General features: G+C 41.0%; 1 protein-coding gene across 1 annotated transcript; it reads left to right on the top strand.

The window, feature by feature from the left end:
* Positions 1-290: 290 nt before the first annotated feature.
* sh3bp5lb (SH3-binding domain protein 5-like, b) lies at positions 291-16,842 on the top strand. Its single transcript, XM_019890319.1, has 6 exons — positions 291-1,025; positions 3,712-3,774; positions 3,925-4,053; positions 7,249-7,410; positions 13,695-13,868; positions 16,142-16,842. The coding sequence occupies exons 1-6, from the start codon at positions 762-764 to the stop codon at positions 16,754-16,756; spliced, it is 1,407 nt and encodes a 468-aa protein (XP_019745878.1). The 5' UTR covers positions 291-761; the 3' UTR covers positions 16,757-16,842.
* Positions 16,843-18,648: the final 1,806 nt, after the last annotated feature.

The raw sequence follows: 18,648 nt of genomic DNA, 5'->3' as shown, positions 1-18,648 counted from the left end.
TCCAGAAATGATCCCTTACACTAGACCAGGGGTCACCAAACCTTTTTGAGAGTGAGAGCTAGTTCATGTGTACTGATTGTGTGAAGGGCTACCAAATTGATACACGTCTGAAATAACATTTGTACAAATTACATTTAATAAAATTGGAATGTGTTATTTTTCATACAGATTTTAATTTTCAGGCTCTGATCATCTTAAAGATGTCTCACAATACTGCCAGTGTTTGCATTTTTAAATCATAATTTCTACTAGCAAATCACAATCCGGGCTATTGGTGTGGTCCTCACGGGCTACCTTGTGCCCGCGGGCACCACGTTGGAGACCCCTGCACTAGACCATCTCCTCTATACCTATTCATGTCGATTAATTTCGATTCATATTTTGTCATTGTTTACTTGATAAAATATGTCAAGTCACATCCCCCCCAAAAACAGAATGATAGTGAACACTGGGAGATACACGTATGTGCAATGTGACTGAATTAGTTGACAAGGTGATACCAAAACGAGGAAGTTTGTGGGGTGTCATGTGCGAAACCATCCTGGGTACACCGTCACACGCGCAGCTTTATTGGATGGAGCGCGTTTAGCTAGCGTTAGCTCGACGGAGAAGTCTAGCATGGAAGCCTCAACGCGACGTTGTAATGGATGAATACAAAGTTTCTTCCCTCCCCCAAAAAACCGATGTAGGACACGCACAACACGCCTCGTTTCGTGGCGAGTTTAACACGGTGCGAACGGAAAGCTAGCGACAGGCCGCAAATGGAGCCCGAAACCTCGCGTAAAAGTCCGGCCGACGCGGGGTGCTCCAAACGGCCCGACTTGAGGGAGGAGACGCCGGGGGAAGAAGCTAAAGGCGTAGACGTGAGCACAGTGGTGTTGAGGCGAAAAGGGGGAGACGAAGCAGTCAAATGTAACGATGTGAAATCTGAGCGTGGGGGTGGCGAGGAAACTGAGTATCAGCTGAAAAGCGGAGACGAAGAGGATGCTGGCAAACATGAGGAGGAGCTGGACCCAAGAATTCAGGTAAGATGCTAAACGAAGCCGGTTCTTAAAACAACCTGTCAAATCCCCCAATTTTATTTTCATATTATCCCACGTTGCTAATTTATTACAAAAAGCTAAAGTTGGCATTTTTTACATTCCAAATGTCAGTTGAACTGACTTGATTCTGCTCATTTCAGAAAAAAAAGAAAATTGTGGCTTCACTGTTCCAATACATTTGGAAAGGAAGGTATACAACTGCGCCTACTCACAATTAAAACATGTATTTTTTTGGTGACTTCTGATTGAGAAACTGAATTTTTAAAAAGGAGAAGAATAATATTTGGAAATTTAAGGAAAGAGAGGACAAAGCAGGGGTCAGCAACCATTTGGAACTTGAGATGCTTATTAAAGGGCACAAGATACACACGTGTGAAACATAAATGCTCTCTAATAAACTGTATTAATGTTGTTATATTCTACCATGAATAATGAAGAATATTCATTTACAGTATATGACGACACTGATCATGTTCATGATTTCTCTCAATATTTAAACAATATCAAGATGCATCTCTTTAACCCTTTCGTGCACCCTGTAACCTGATAACATGATAAACTGTCCACTGTAGTAACCGCTGTCCCTGAAAGGGTTATTTTTAATTCTGCTATTCATAGAAAATCACACTGTTCAATCACACTGGTGGGCTATTTTTAGAATTGGCTACTGATAATGTTATTGGAGGCTACCTGGTGCCCGCAGGCCCTGTGATCAAGGGTAGGGCTGTGCGATATGGAAAAAAAAAAATTCTCGCATGATTTAGGCCATTTTATATCACGATAACGATATGCCATGATATATTTTCAGTTATTTTATGAAAACCAATTATACAACATACTATGGCTGCTTACCATTTTTTTCACTGTTTTGATACAACAAATCTGTGTCAAATGAGAAATACAGTAGTGCCGCTACAAAAAACTATCAAATGTAAACAGAACTACAGTAGCCTACATAGTTTTTGCACAAATTGGAGGAATAAAAAAAAACATGTTGTTTCTGACAGAAATTGATCCAAAATTAAAAATAAGTAAATAAAAAAGATGAGCTCTTCTAATTTGGATTTATTGTGCAGAATCTCAAAAATCAAAATCAAAACTCACAAGTATCTTGTGAAAACAAATCACATTACTCATCTTATATGTATTCAATGTACTCTGCTGTATCCATCCATTTTTTTTGAATTGTTTATCCACAATATTCATATACTTTGAATCTCTTAGGCACTCCTCCTGGCTGACATACAGGATGCCATAACAATCATAATCCTTTGCTGTTGAGCTGTGTGTGTAGCATTATTTTGTATAATCTTCTCTCTGGACACTTATTAAATTGCCTCCTCGGTTCCCCTTGTGAGGAACGATGCTTTCTATCGTCTTCACAATATATATCGTCCAGTTCTAAGAGTCAGTCGCATCCATACCACTAGTGCAAAATAGATATTACTGGTACTGATTGTGATATAATGACAAAACAGACATTCCCTAAATCACAACATACTCCAATGTAGGTCACCATGGGATAATTGGGAACCATGTTCTGGATTTCAGGTACTTTGATGAGAGGTGACAAGACAAAAATAAGCAACAATGAAGGATAACAATGTGGTCTTTCTTCTGGTCATGTAGCTGGTTGTGTCAAGAAGAAGGCCAGCATTGTTGAGAAAAGGCACCTTTTGTGTCCTTCCGTTCTATATTCGGTCACACAGAAATGACCGTTCGCTGTCGACCGGCAATGACCGAAAAAGAAGCTTGCATTGTTCGTGCTAGCATGAGGCTGTATCTGCAGTCAGAGAAGTTTCTGCAGCTCAGTCACGCAGCTCTTCCAGGATATCAAATCCATTCGCAGAAGGTTTGTTGTTTCTCTCACCGCAGAATTTAATACATTTGAAATACCAGTTATGAGTACTCAACTCTTGAATGCTCACTGATACCGATACCAAGTAACCGATACACTAGTATTTTGAGACCAAAAAATTCTATTAAACCAATGGCAAAGACCCTCCGTTTATTTCTGACACAAGGCAGAAAGAGTCACTCTCCAATAGGGAATTCAAGTTCAAAACACAACACAAACAAGTCACTCTGATTTCGGATTCATTTGTAATAAATGAAGCAAAGTGCAAAATAAAACTCACCTCCATGAATTTTTGACTTTCTTCAAATAAATTGAAGTGAAAAATAAGACCGGTTTAACTGTTCACCGTGACACTATGAAGTTGGAAAACAGGGGTGGGTGAAACAGCGGGGAAAAAAAAGAAAAATCACAAAAAAGGATATTTACTTGCTGTGTGAAAAGTTTCAAAGTTTATTCAAACTTAGCTCGTACTTGCTCGGAAGGAGATGAATGGCATGAATCTGTTTGCGAGGGAGGTGTATACTATTCCCTTCAATAAAATCAACACACGCTAAAGATGCTAAGCTAACAACTACGCTCCATTATATTTGAAGGGACTCTCTTCTGCTAACGCGGCCGCCACGTCTGTCCATACATTGTTTTGAATCGCGGCCCTTCTGGAACTTACAGACTTTGAAAGGACACGTTTTCTGTCCCTTGGTTCTGGGTCCATTTAGTCTAGGCTGCACTGTTACTATTTTGGGTACAACTGACGATGTCGATAATTATATCGATGATTTTCATACGTGTGGCTTTTCCTGTGTTTACCAGGAGGAACTCGAGCAGCTCAACCAGGCCAGCGAGGAGATCAACAAACTGGAGCTTAGTTTGGATGTGAGAACGTTTGTTTATCGAGCACTGCAAATACAGTACTGTACATCCACCAGCTTTCACGTCCCACTGACAACGTCGCTCAATTTTTACAGTGTCATATCCTGTTTTTAAGCTGTTTAAGATGTATTTTCACCTGTATACTTTCTTCAGGATGCCAGGTCCAGCTACAGGAAAATTCTCACCGATTCTGCCAGGAAGCTGAATGCTCAGGGCTCCCAACTCGGTTCCTGTATTGAGAAAGCCAGGCCTTACTATGAAGCCCGCAGACTGGCCAAAGAGGTGTGTGGAACTTATGTTCAATCAGGGATGAAAGTCCTTCGGATTTTCCCGGAATTCTGGATTTTCAAATTTTCATGAAAATTGAGCAAAAATTGCCTAAAATTAATTCGGATATTAGTTGACAATAGTGAACGAACACGTGTTTGAGTTCTTTGTTTTGCTCGACTTGAGAGGCGTTCATGACCGCCTCGGAAAAACGTAAATTAACGATTACTTCAATAAAACTACGAAAATTGAAAATAATGCAGCAAAACAGAAAATCAAGTGAGGAAATCACAAAATAAATTCTATAGCCCCCCCCCTACATAATTTATTTTGTGATTTCCTCGTTTGTGAATACAGTACACAACAAAGGAATAAATAAACACTTCAGAGACAGTCCAGTCTCCCACATTTTACTGGCATCTGATCGTTCTGTTGGAGCTATGCTCAAGGAAATGCCAAAATAAATTCTGTAGGGGCGCTATCGAATTTATTTTGTGATTTCCTCACTTGATTTTCTGTTTTGATGCATTCTTTTAAATTTTCGTAGTTTCATTGAAGTAATCGTAAATTTACGTTTTTCGGAGGCGGTCATGAACGCCTCTCGAGTCGAACCGAAGTAGCGTAGCTCTATCTAGTGGATGCATTGTAGATTGTGCCTTATAATCCAGTGTGTCCAATAAATGAAAAAAAAATGACAAAATAGGCCATTCATTGAAGGTGCGCCTCATAATCCAGTGCGCCTTTTAGTGCGGAAAATACGGTTATTCATTAGTTTAGCTTGGAAAACGCATCCGAGCAGAAAAATGCACTTCGTTATTGTCATACATGGTCAGGCAAAATGATCTGACACATTTGTAGATTAAATAAAAGGCAAATAAAGTAAAGAAACAAAAAAAAAAGTGTTTTTATTTTCCAAAAGTACATATAACGCCGTTCTCTTTCGTTATGTTTTTAAAATGAAGCGGAGTTCTGGCGGTGCGAGGTCGGCCGGTTGATTTTCGTTTCAATGCAGATCCAGTAGCTCTGAAGTTGGTCACCCATAACAAGATCGTGTTTCGAGCTGGTACGAGATCATGTCTGCCAAGACTGACGTGCAAACGGAACGCCCGTTGTGTTGCAGTTACAGATTCGTTCACGGCAGCAACTGAAAAAGAAACGAAAAACAATGCCATTACAAAGAAACAAAGCGAAATGGCATTATATGAAAAAAAAGGGCATTTTATGTACTTTTCGAAAATAAAAACCCTTTTTTGTTTCTTGACTTTATTTGCCTTTTATTTAACCTACAAATGTGTCAGATCATTTTGCCTGACCCTGTATTTCACTTTTCTGGCAACATTTTCAACACACGGGTTACGTCCATGTGAAGGAGGGTCTGAAAATGGCTGGCATTGACTGAGCTACTTTTTGTTGTTGTTGTTTCTTTTTTTTTTCTTTTAATACAAGTATCCCAACATGAGACCTTTTTTATATGGCTGTAAGTCAAGCGCAGCAGTGGTGAAAACCTAGTAAACAAATAAAATCTTTAAGAGCATAGCAGTGGCGGGGCACAAAATAACAAATGACATTGAACGAGACTGTTTGAAGCTAAAATATAAAAATAGAACCTCAGAAATTCCCCTTGCAATAACAACAATATGTAAAAAATGGTCGTGACTCAGTTTCACTGAGAGCAACTTTGTCGAAGTAAAACGAACGTGCTTCACCCCCGCTTCGAGGAGCTAGCTTCACATTCAGTCACAAATGAAAGCCATTTCAGGGGGGAGGGGGGTGGAATACAGATCGACTCAGGTTTTTATTAACCCTTTGAGGGACAGCGGTCACTAGAGTAGACAGCTTATCTTGTTATCAGGTTACAGTTTATCACTATTGGTGCATGAAGGGGTTAAAATACACAACAGAAAACTCCCCCTTTCATGTTCCATTCAGTTGGAACAAGGTCGCTCAAAGTACCACAAAGCCGAAATTCGTCTGTGCTATTTATTTTATTTTTTGTTAGAACCTAAATTATTGAGTCTCTTTGGAAGCGATGAAAGGACAGCACTTTATGTAATCAATAGATGGTGTCGTAAGCCTCCTCCTCTGTTAGAGATGTTTTTTTTTCAACCTTTATGGTCTGTCTCATCGAACTGTCTTCTTTCCCAAACTATGTTCATTTTTGTCCTCTGAAAAGCACTTTTTCTCGTTGAGACAGAGGCACTCTTGGCTCCGGAGTTCGACTTTCTGTCATTGATTATCGCTGCACCTCTATTGTCGTCACACTGATTGGAATGTATTTGTGACGTATTTTGATGCTTTAGAGAACATTTATGTCTGAATTTTGGTGGGGGGGGGGGCTTCGAACGGATTAGGGCATTTACATGGAAAACGCATCTCTACTGACAACATTTTCGAGTTAAGAAACTTCTTCCAGGACATATTAATTTCATAAGTAGAGGTGCCACTCTGTATAGTAATCCCTCAGTATTCGCGGTTAAAATAGGGATCGGAACCTCCTGAGAAAGATGCAAAACCGCAATGTTGGAGGCGCTGATGGTGTCGCTGAGGATTTTTAGATTGGAGAAAAACATTTTGTTGGGTAGCGCTACAACGTTCATATCTTCTAATTAGTTGAAATAGGTTTAAGGTTTCTTTTTTTATCAGACAAGGGTCTTTTTTTTTTTTTGTGAAGAGAAAAACTCGCATCTAGCCGACGGTTTCAACATCCATGCCATACTGTAGATCAGATTTTCTTATTGTACTTATTCCTTATGCTAATGAAACACCCCAGTTCAAAGATTTGGACACACGTTGAAAGTGTCAGATTTGTTCTTCAACTAAATTGGAGAGAGAGGACTATTCTTTGTTTGTCGTCTTGTGTTTGGGAAATACAGTGCATGCTTAGTTGCACAAAATCGACCTGATGCCGATTGGATCCCAAACATACATAATGGGTGATGTCTCACCCATCTTAAATCTTAAATTTGGTCATTGTGTGTATTTAACCCTATCATGCACCACATAACCTGATCACATAATAAGCTGTCTACAGTCGTACCTGCTGTCCCTGAAAGGGTTAAAAGATGCAATATTAGGTGTGACTTGTAATCTTTTTTTTCTCCCCCACCGCATTGTTTTTGCTCTGCACAACCACTTACCTTGTTTAAGAAATATGCCGATCATAAAAAAATGACTAAACTCTTTTTTTTTTTTTTTTTCTCTCCGTTCCAGGCACAACAGGAAACCCAGAAAGCTGCTCTAAGGTACGAGAGGGCTGTGTCCATGCACACTGCCGCCAGAGAGATGGTGTATGTGGCGGAACAAGGCCTGCTGGCTGACAGGAACACCATGGATCCAACCTGGCAGGAGATGCTCAACCACGCTACTGCGAAGGTATGCCGACCCTGACACTGAGTGAAAAACACCGTCATTCATTCATTTATCTTCATATTTACATCCCAATTACACATACATTCACCGTAATCTTTTGATTAGGGATGCTGAAGGTTCTATATCATATATATAAAAAAAACCCCACTGTACAGTATGTTACAGACCTTTATCAACATGCACTCCATAACAGGAGTCAGCAACATGTTAGCTGCGAACATGATGAAGCAGCATTTAGCTGTTATGCTGCGCGCAAATGAAATAAGTTGCCAACAGAAGTGAAGCCAGACCCAAGTCTAAATGCTTTTAAATCCAGGTTAAAAACAATGTTTTTTTTCCCCCCCAGTACTTCGATTGAGATCTTTTAGGTATTAAAAAAGGGCGGCCTGTTGGCCCAGTGGTTAGCGCGTCAACCTCACAGTGCAGAGGTGCCGGGTTCAATTCCGGCCCCGGCCTCCCTGTGCGGAAGGGAAAATGAATGAAAAAAAGGTATTTAAAAAAAGATCACTCTCACTCACATCTGGCGCCAAGGCCTTGAGTTTGACACCTGTCATGTTCAGTATGTCTTTTAACCCTTTCATGCACTAATAATGATAATGTGTAACTTGGTAAACAGTCCACTGTCGTAAACGCTGTCCCTGAAAGGGTTAACCTCTTCGACACCTTTGGGGTGAATGAAACCTGTACAGAATGCAAGTCCAAATTCTATCTGACCTCGCAAATTATGTTCTAGATCACAGGTGTCAAACTCAAGGCCCAGGGGCCAGATCTGGTCCGCCACATAATCTTCTTTGGCCCGCCAAAGCCAATCAAACATGTCAACTTCCATGATGATGAAAATCTCTTCCAAAAATTTAAAATTCTTATATGTACTAAATAAGAGAGATACTGTAGTGTCAACATTTTCTTGTTACCAAACCCCTCATGAGAGTAACTTAAAAAATAGTTGAATAAACCCTTCTTCTTTATATGCTTCCAGTCATAATGGCCCTCAAAGGGAAACGGTAACAGAAATATGGCCCGCGACAAAAATGAATTTGACACCCCTGTTCTAGAAAAATGGACAAATAGCTTTTGGATTACACACTACAAAATTCTGTTGCTATTTTGCCCATAGTAAAGAATAGTTTCTGGCTGCAAAGATTAGACCAGGCGTGGCCAAACCGCGGCTCGTATGCCGCTTGCAGCTCTTTGACTGGTTCAATGCGGCTCCCCCGGGCTTTCACACGACAGGTGTCGAAAACACCTCGGCGGTGGCGCTGCCATTCAAACAACGGCGCATACACCGAATTTTCTTCGTTAGCCTATCATCAATCCCGTTACTTGATTGACATACAGGGCAACCAGTCAGATGACAACTGAATCACCGCTCATGCGCAAACAACGGCGCAAAGCTAGTCAGCGAATTACCTCTGATTTTAAGGCACGGGTGCCCAATATGTCGATCGCAATCGACCGGGAGCCAGCGGACTGCTCCCAAGTCAACCGCGGGGGGGGGGTAAGGATCTGGGGGGGGGGGATCTTTGTGTGTTTGTGTGTTTCGGTTTCGTTCATGTTGGGGCCGTTCCGGCTGTTGCTCATCATGGCGTGCGTGCGTGCATATGCACGTGAGTGCATGCATGGTTGGGCGCCCGCGTGCATGCATGCGTGCGCGTGTATACGCTTGCACATGAGCAATCGGGTCGATCGTGGGAGGTTGGTCGCTTCAAAAGTCGATCTTCGGGCAAAAAAGTTTGCGCTATGTGGCAGGCTGACCCAAGTGGTAAGTAACCACTGCAGACAGTGCCTGCTTCGAGTGGCAACAACGGAATGCAAGCCAAATTCGAAGAGCATCGTTCAAGAGAAGGAATGCCAAAAGTCCCTGCACTAAGGCGCTAAGCAACATGCATAGTAAGAGAAAAACGTTCTTATATTTTTGTTTGTGGACTTGGGTGAACTGAGAGTTTGTGTGTGTGAGACACTGCACACAATATTCATTGTTGAAAATGACTGGCCTGTGGTCTTAGTACTGTTGGAGTCCATTTCTGTCATCATCATGTTGGTGTGTGACATTTACAATAAATGTGGCTGAGCAGAGGGGTGTGCGTGTGTGTGCGCGTGAGTAAGGGAGTCGGTGATGCTTCTGTGTGCACATGTGCATGATGTGACTCTTTGCAGTAACAAAGTAAAAAAAAAAAAATGGCTCTTTGTCTCTGACTGGTTGGCCACCCCTGGATTAGACCAACACCACATTGTTCTCGGCCTTCAGCTGCTGCCTGATATCGCAATAGCCGTGTCTCTCGCGCGTACAACCGTCTCCTTTAACCAGTCAATCTAAATAAGTTTATATAACGCAACATACAATTTTACAAAAATTGTAAAAGTATTATTCCTGAATATTTATTTCACTTTCAACCACTCGACATATTCAGTGGCATCAGTGCTATACATACACATATAGTTCTTATTTTTTTCTTTGTATTTTTGCCCTCTATGGACAATAAAAGCGGTATTGTGCTATGACCAAAACATAAATATAAATCTATATAAATAAAACATGAATTGGAATATTTCATATCACACACTTTTTATGCTGTGTCTTTGATTTAAAGATGACAATACGCAAAAATCTACAAAAATTGTAGAAATTTTAACATATGGGGTAACCAATGTGTTACAAACATCGTAGAAATTGCAGCACAAGGGTTTTTAAAGAAGAATATCAATTTTCTTCAAACCGAGCTCTTAATCTTCCTGAATAAAGTTGACTCGTTTAACTCATTCACTCCCAAAGACGTTTTTAAACGTCTTTTCAGACTTGGTCTAGAATTGGCTGGTACTGAATGAGTTTAGTATTGCGTGATCTCTTCATTTGGGGGCGCGGTGGGGGGGGGGGGTTCATTTGCAAGGGTTGACCTTTGTTTTCAGTTGTGATCGTGGAGCTGGCCATTTCTGTACACACGGTATGGATTACCCGTATAGATTGTGTGAGCGGAATCTGAATTCCTCACTTTGCATTCTCTCAATTTCTCCTCCTGTACTGTAGTGGCGTTCCTTAGTTTCCCGATCTTACCATTTTTTTCATTTACCTTTCTGTTTTTCACAGACTCAAGTAGCAACAGAAAAAACAAACAAACGATCTGAAAAATGTACATCTAAATTGTAGTTTTGATGTATTAGTCTCGATTTGTCAGAGAAAGGGATTTGAACTGCATTGCATTCACATCACACCCTGGCATTTACCGGAGAGACAGAACAAATACAGACACCCTGCTGCAGCTGACACCTGCCCGACAGCAGGAACACTTTGCATGTGTGGCTGCTTTTCGGCAGTGAGCATGAACACCATATTGCAAATCGAAAGTTATGGTCATTTAACGTCAGATGAGCCAAATTAAGACGAGGCTTAATAGTATGCGTGCGATGCCAAATAAAACCTGGACGACTGTCAGTGTCCCCGTCATTTCCTGCAATCAAAACCGCACATTATTAGGATCATAAAATAATCGTACACTGAATTCTTGAACATTTATCCAGTGCTGTTCACACTCAGTGTGTACACTCCGTTTCGTCATTTTAGGTTTGCTTGTAAAGACGACGTTTTCCCGTTGAGGTGTAACCAACATTAAAACCGCAGTGAGCAGCAGATGGAAAATCAACGAGAGCCTTTGCGCAATCATTGGCCATACATCTTTTCCTTTTACCGATGTACTTATTCATTATTTTGGCTGCTGTATGAGCGAAATCAATAAATACATTAAAAAAAAAAGATCTTAGCCGTACACGTCACACATTCACGGTTGATTGATAGCAAAACAAAATACAGGGTTCACCTGATATTCACGGGTATCGGGAGCGAGCAAACTTCTATGAGTACTGCAACTGTCACTCTCTAAAAAGGTTTATCATTTACTAACAATCCCACAAAATGGCAGATGAAGCAGTCCCTTTGTCTAAATGAAGCTCCTTAACTCACTTAGACAGAATTCATTGGCACCGAGATATCAAAAACTATGACTTCAAAAACTTTTTTTCGACAATTACCGGTAACCGATCGGGGTGGCTCGATACCACTTTTTCATATCCGATACTATGCCTTTATTCCAATACGAAGACTGCAGCCTCGAGGATCGGCCGACACAGATCCTATACCGATCCGATTCTTTTTGTCACTCAAAAAGTTGTTAATAATACACGGATGGAATATGCTTGATATTGACGTAAAAAAAAAAAAAATCACTATACAACAACTGTTATGGTCTGCTAAAGAAAGAAGGAACATACCCTGAAGTTATGTGTGGCTGCTGTGGTGTTATTAATTCTTAAAGCTCACATATGATATCACAACATTTTAACTCATTCACTCCCAAAGACGTTTTTAAATGTCTTCTCAGACTTGGTCCAGAATTGGCTTGTACTGAATGAGTTAAAGATTGCTGACCCAGCTGCACCATTCAAATGTTTGAAATAAAATTAAAGTGCAACTTTAGTGCAAAAATAATTCCAATGTATCAATGATTTTTTGAAAAATCAAATTATACATCGGTGATTTTGCAAAGCTGCAATAATTTGTTTTCTGAATTAACATAAAATTAATGATCGTAAGATCATTCAGTTGAAGATAGACGATATCGTTTGGGTTTATGGATTGGATCGGACTGGTTTGAATAAAAACAATCCAGTAGCAATCCAGTCAGTTTGGCCTGGATCGGACCCGACCATCCCTAATAATCAAGGAGAGGTTCCCCGAAAAAAATCTGCAAACATGTTTGGCCTGTCCAGCCCTTCTGTTTGGTTGTCTTTGTGAATTAGCCGTACTATGACTAAGCACGGACTGGTTGCCGATTCGAAAAGTCACAGCTTCCAAAATAGCCCAATCCGGAAACATTTAGGACATAAACGCAAAAGTACAGATCATCACGAAGCAAAACGTTCAGTAGCGTGATAATTCCCGATTCAACAGCAAATGTGGGAATGATAATATCAATTGCGCTAATACTGATAATCAACATCTGAGCGAATGATGCAGACGGTCATTAAGAAACACTACATTAAAATGTCTAATAGTGCGGCAATATTGATCAACAATAGTCATGGAAATGATGCAGAGCGACAGAGCTGCAATGATGAATACAAACAATCGTGATGGCACTACGGAAATGTGCAACGTTGGCAAACTGTCACCAGAAAATGATTTGCTTCAGATGTTAATGTTGCCATTAACGTCTGAAACAAATCAGAAAGATGCTATCGGAATGCCTGCTGGGTTTAGCGTGTATTGTTTGGTTGCACTAACCAGAGGGAAGGACCTGTGATGTGGTCGTGTCCGTTGAGTCCAAAAGAATTTTGCCTGCCTTGGCGCTTGCAAAATGCAAATCTATGACCTTGCTGACAGGTTTGGCTGTCGCTCCAGCCTTTGTCATGTTATTTACCGTATTTTCGGTGAAGCGCTTTGTTACAGCTGCAGCGGTTGTGAAGGCTCTACATAAATAAAGCTGTGTTGTCATGTATTCCTTTAGTGTAACTCAACCTAGTGGATGCATAATGCAACTGCAGCCACTATTGTCGTTTCTATGTGCCTTATAATATGGTGCTCCCTATATTTGAAAACTGTTTTAAAATAGGCCCTTCATTGAAGATGCGCCTTTTTCTCCGAAGTGCCTTATAGTGCGGAAAATACCGTAATTTCCGGACTATAAGCCGCGACTTTTGTCACACGCTTTCAACTCTGCGGCTTATTTCATGAAGCGGCTTATATAAAGACTTTTCTAACGGCCGCCTGTGTACCGTCTTTCTTTGTAAATATCTCATGTTACAATATGGGCACCTGCGGCTTATACACAGGTGCGGCTTATGTGTGTACAAAATATTTTTTTCCTTTAAAAATGTAGTGGTGCGGCTTATAATCAGGTGCGGTCTATAGTCCAGAAATTACGGTACTGTGCTTTATTTTGACAAATTCAACACATTTGGGATACAGTACAGTTAGTATCAAATATGTCGCTAGTGTATTTTAGCCTGTAATTTTGTACAATGTTGACCCTGTTTGGCTTAAAGTATGTTCCACCCCAAATTCCCACCTTTGGACCCAAATATCCTTTTCTTAAAGTGTACATTGAAAAATCACGTTGTATAGTTAGCCCAGATTAGACCCAGGTCTGTTCCAATAAATCGTTGGAAATATCAAATGAACATCTCATGGGAAATATGAAATATCATGTAACCACTTGACAAAATCAAGCACATTCAACCAAAAACCGAAAGTCTATGTGATCATGAGAGAGAAACGTGAACCTTTTGCTTATTAGGTGAATGAGGCTGAGGAAGAGCGCTTTCGCAGTGAGCATGAGCACCAGCGGGTCACCCAGCTATGTCAGGACGCTGAGGCTAAAGTCCAAACGCTCCAAAAATCACTGAAGAAGGTCATACTCAAGTCCAAACCCTACTTTGAACTGAAGGCTCAGTTCAACCACATACTCGAGGTATGTACCTGAAGCATTTCCAGATCAGATTTTCTTTTTTAATTCTTACAATTTTTTTCAGGTTATATTTCGTTTCATTTCATATAATGTCTTGTTTTCCTGTGTCTCATGTTCATGTCCTGCCTTACCCGTTCACCTGTTCTGGTTGTCCCTTGTGTCCACCAATCAGATTCCTCAGGCGATGTGTCTCACGTTTCCTCATTTTGGTGAAAAATGTGTTTCTTTGTGCTTCTTTTGTATGTTTCACTGCACTTGGGTCTTCCACACTCCACCACCTCAAACCTCGAACCATGTCACTCTGCTCACTACAGCTGCTTTTACATCGATGTCCAAACCAGCTTTTCATGACTTTTTCCTGGCTTGCTGCCATTTGTGTTAGGGACCGATTGCGGACCATGGATGGACCCACAAATTTGCATGCTTCCAATATTCTTATCAGAGGTTTAACAGAGGCAGAATGTCGATAATGTTCAAGAGAATATGAAGTTTCCCAAGACTCGCTGCCCACACCGTTTTGAACCAGTTGTCGTGTTGCGCTGACGTCACCATGCATCTAATTACCCGCATGCTCAAAATTGCAACGTGTGAAGAAGCACTTGGGAGGCTGTAAGTGTCCTGAAAATTTAACGGCTGTCTCTGTAGCTGCAAATTGAAACATTTTATCGATTTTGCCCCTAGTTGTAAGTTACAGATATGAACGGTGACATACTTGCTTGACTTTGGCATCCTTAAAAATAAAAGTAGAGTAAATCAACGGCTAAATAAATGAATAAATAAATAAATCTCACTTCAAGTAGGATGTTGAATTATATCCCTGTAATAATTATTACTCGAGGACAATTCCGATGATTACTGTATTTTCCGCATTAAAAGGCACTTCGGAGTACAAGGCGAACCATCAGTGAATGGCCTATTTTAAAATTGTTTTTATATATAGAGCACACCGGATTATAAGGCGCATAGAATAGAAGCTACAATAGTGGCTGGGGTTGCTTTTTGCATCCACTAGATGGAGCTATGCTAAAGGGAATACAATACAATACGGCTGTATTTATTTATCGCTTTCACAACCGCTGCTGCTGTAACAAAGTGCTTTACAGAACATTTAAAATACTACGTCCAAGAAATCAGAATATTGATCCATATATAAGGCACATCGGACTATAAGGCGCACTGTCGGCTTTGGAGAAAATTGAATGCTTTAGTTTTTTTGGGGTTTTTTTTCTCTTCTATCAAGACTGCAGAAACACAACCCAGGTTTTTCCATTTCCAACAAATTTAGTGGAGACTTTGGGAACAGTTTTGCACAATATTGCATTTTTTTTTTTTTTTTATCCTTGCTTATGCTCTTAACCTCAAGCTTTTTTATTCGGCCTGAAATGATAATGGTCATCAATCCGCGCATTGCTTATACTCGTCGACTTGTGTGGCCCAGAGCGATTAAAAGTGGAAGTTAAGGTATTCCACCGAAAGTGATTCATTTTAAGTTGGAGAACAAGTAGACTGGAACTTTTCCTTGTCGTGCTTAGCTGCTTGAGCCGTGTTTCTTCCAAGTACGTGTCACTCCTACTCGCCACGGTACACAATGATATTGCCCGTGTTTCCACTGCAAATCTTTTTTTTTTTTTTTACGAGCGTTGACCAATCCCACAGTTGTGATGTCAGCCCAATTTAGAATCTTCGGGATGGTGGTGGTTAGCCACGATAAAAAAGCAAATAACTCACTCATTGTTCACGCACAACAGATGCGCGGGCGCACACTCACATCTGTCTACATTTGGACGTGATCGAAAAGTGATTCACTGTTGGACTGTAGGTCAACGCGTGGGTCGGACTGGAATGTGAAGTGATTGATGTGCTGATTAGTCTGATTAGTTTCATTTTCAGTGATTAGCCAGCAAGTGGATGCTAGTGTCATATACACACCCACCCATTTGTTCATTAGGCTTGAAATAACATTTTTAATCTGGTGAAGTCTGGTGTGTGATTATTATTATTATTTTTTTGTTTGTTTTTTCACTATTTGTCCTTTCATTGACCTGCCGCATGCCCCAGAATCCCTGGTGTCTGGGAGTTTAAAAATAGCTTCCCCCACTTTGTTTTTCTCAACTTGGGCATAAGCAGCCTGCTTAAAATGCTGCGTGTCAATGTTCAAAATATGTGTTTTAATGTTACGTTTGTGTACCACGTCTTAATAAAATTGAATACATGAGCGAGTGAATTCTCCTTTGGTTTCCGTTTCCTATTCATCTTCCCTGATTTTTGTCTTTCAGGAACACAAGGCCAAAGTAGTACAACTGGAGGAGCAAGTCGCAAAAGTCAAAACGCGTTATTCGGTGGCTCTGCGGAACCTGGAGCAGATAAGTGAGCAGATCCATGCACAGCGAGGCTACGTCTGCGCAACCGGGGGCCGGCGAGCTACGCGTGGTGGCCGTAGCTCCCCAGTTGGTGCCGAGGCGGAGACCGGAGTTGCAGTGAGGGTTCCGATCGGTAGCTTTGTAGGAATGGCTAAGGCAGAAAGTGCCTGGGTAGATGGTGAGAGAACGCGGCTGTGGGTGGAGAAGCACCGGCGGAATGGCTGGGGCAAGAGAGAGGAGGCGGAAGCGTTTCACACCGGTTCGGACCGTATGTCCATCATCAGCCTCCAGACCATCGCTTCTGACCTGGAAAAATGTGATTCGGTAGAACATTTGAGCGACTTTAGCGATGGCAGGAGCGCGCTGGATGAGGAGTGGGACTGGAATCGCAAGACTCCGCTCAGGCCCAGCAAAGAGGCAGAAGTTGCTCTCAGACCCCAGCGGGCCAAAGCGCGGCAGCAGAACGAAACGGGTAGTCAAGAGAAGCAGGACAGCTTTGTCAAGCAGCACCACAGAAGCGTGAGTCTCTAATGTGTGGAGAAAGCCAGGAAAGGTGCTGAATATTTTGGACATGTTTATTTAATTCGTCTGTCGTACTCGTCGTTTATTGATTTATTTATGGTGACTGGTTCGCACGTCAGCTTGACAGTGCAGAGGTCCGGAGTTAGTTTCCGTGGTTCGTATCCGGGCTCCGTCCTTCCTGTGTGGAGTTTGCATGTTCTCCCCGTGCCTGCGTGGGTTTTTTTCCGGGTACTCCGGTTTCCTCCCACATTCCAAAAACATGCATGGCAGGTTAACGGAATAACTTTAAACTGTCCTGAGGTGTGATTGTGGATGGTTGTGCCCTGCGATTGGCTGGCAACCAGTTCAGGGTGTCCCCAGCCTACTGCCTGGTGACGGCTGGGATGGGCTCCAACACACCCGCGACCTTCGTGAGGATAAGCGCATTAAAAAATGGATAGATGGATTGTTATAAACACAAAACGGAGAAATCGCATGTCGATCAATTTTCACGTTCTTTGTTGAATAATCTCCGAACGCACTTATTACAGCAGTTACAGCTTTTTATTTTGTACTTTTTGAACCTCTTTCTGCCTTTCTGTTTTATTCGTGTTATGATTTGTTCTTATCCTGGAATAGCATTCGTGTCATTGCTTTCATTTGGATTCAAAAAGGCTTGCGCGTTTCTTATGTTTGTATTGAAAGGCGCGTGTACATAGCAAGGCGGTTTCATTTACGGTGTTAATCGGAAGGACGGTTCTAGTTGTTCGGCACAAAAATCTTCACTGGCTTCGATTGAACCTTGATTGAAATGATAACTCGTTTGCAAACTGTTTTTTATGCTCTTATGGACCGGAAAGAGAAAAAAAAAAATTTATTATTTAGCTGTCTGTTGTACATTCCCAAACAATGGATCTTCTCTTAAGTTGCTGAGCTGTCATTATTTGCAGTATTTAAATTAGCGGTTGTGAGGAAAGAGGAGTGCACTAACTGACCTCTGATGTGCCAAACAGTTTTAACCCTTTCAGGGACAGCGGTTACTACATTGGACAGCTTGTCATGTGATCATGTTACAAGATGCATGAAAGGGTTCAAGAGCGCTTCCAGTAAGTCAGTGTTTTGACTAATTGCGTGAAACAAAACTAAGCAGATCTTGTATTTTGCTTTTGAAATGAAGAAGCCTTGCGGTTTCTAATGGGGGGGAAAATATGTTAATTTTGTTTTTTAAAGTTTGCCTGAGTTATTTAATATTCAGAATACATTTTAGAAAATGTTTGCAATTATTGCATCATGTTATGTAAGTCTGCCCTTGAGCTAATTTCCCGTCTTCGTCAAAGCGTCCTTATTTTTGACATTTAGAGCTTCTAGAATTTATATATAAGATCGAATCAAAAAAAAAAAAAACAGATCTTGGTTTCATCTCTCCACAGAACATTATCCCAGATGGGCCGACAGTTTGTCCAGGTAGTCGTTGCCAAAGACAATGTCCAATGTTTTTTTTTTTTGTTTTTTTGTTTTGTGGGGTGGAGAATGAGAAATTATCACAGTCATCAATATTTTTCATTTGGCATGTTTCCAGCTAAATGATACAATTCACCTGACAAAAGTGGACTTTATTTCAGAATCTGGCCCCTGGTAGAAATAGTTTTGGGCTTTGGTCCATATGCTCACTGGTTGTGTTAAAAAAAAAAAATTAAATAGTAACACAGGTCAACAGCAAACTTTAATCCGGTTGTGTCCATATCACCTGAAAGTATTTTAAGCAGATGGAAAAAAAAAAGGATACTTTTTTCCCTGACTTTTTTCCGTATTAGGTTTGTGAGGGTTTGATTGATTTTTGTTTTTAATTTTTGACCTACAAAACCTCGGGCATTGATATCAATAACGTTTCAGGAAAAAAAAAGTCCACCTGTTGCCGAACC

Source organism: Hippocampus comes, unplaced genomic scaffold (assembly GCF_001891065.2).
Source record: "Hippocampus comes isolate QL1 unplaced genomic scaffold, H_comes_QL1_v1.1 scaffold71, whole genome shotgun sequence".
In the NCBI taxonomy this organism is placed as follows: Eukaryota; Metazoa; Chordata; class Actinopteri; order Syngnathiformes; family Syngnathidae; genus Hippocampus; species Hippocampus comes.
The sequence above is the reverse complement of the archived record's forward strand: the minus strand, read 5'-3'. Positions and strand labels throughout refer to the sequence as shown.

What these genes read in the sequence shown, in the direction of transcription:
- sh3bp5lb (XM_019890319.1), top strand. Translation starts at nt 762, where the DNA reads ATGGAGCCCGAAACCTCGCGTAAAAGTCCGGCCGACGCGGGGTGCTCC. An exon ending in AGCTGGACCCAAGAATTCAG is followed by an intron (nt 1,026 to 3,711) that starts GTAAGATGCTAA and finishes TGTGTTTACCAG; the next exon opens with GAGGAACTCGAGCAGCTCAA. An exon ending in AGTTCAACCACATACTCGAG is followed by an intron (nt 13,869 to 16,141) that starts GTATGTACCTGA and finishes TTTGTCTTTCAG; the next exon opens with GAACACAAGGCCAAAGTAGT.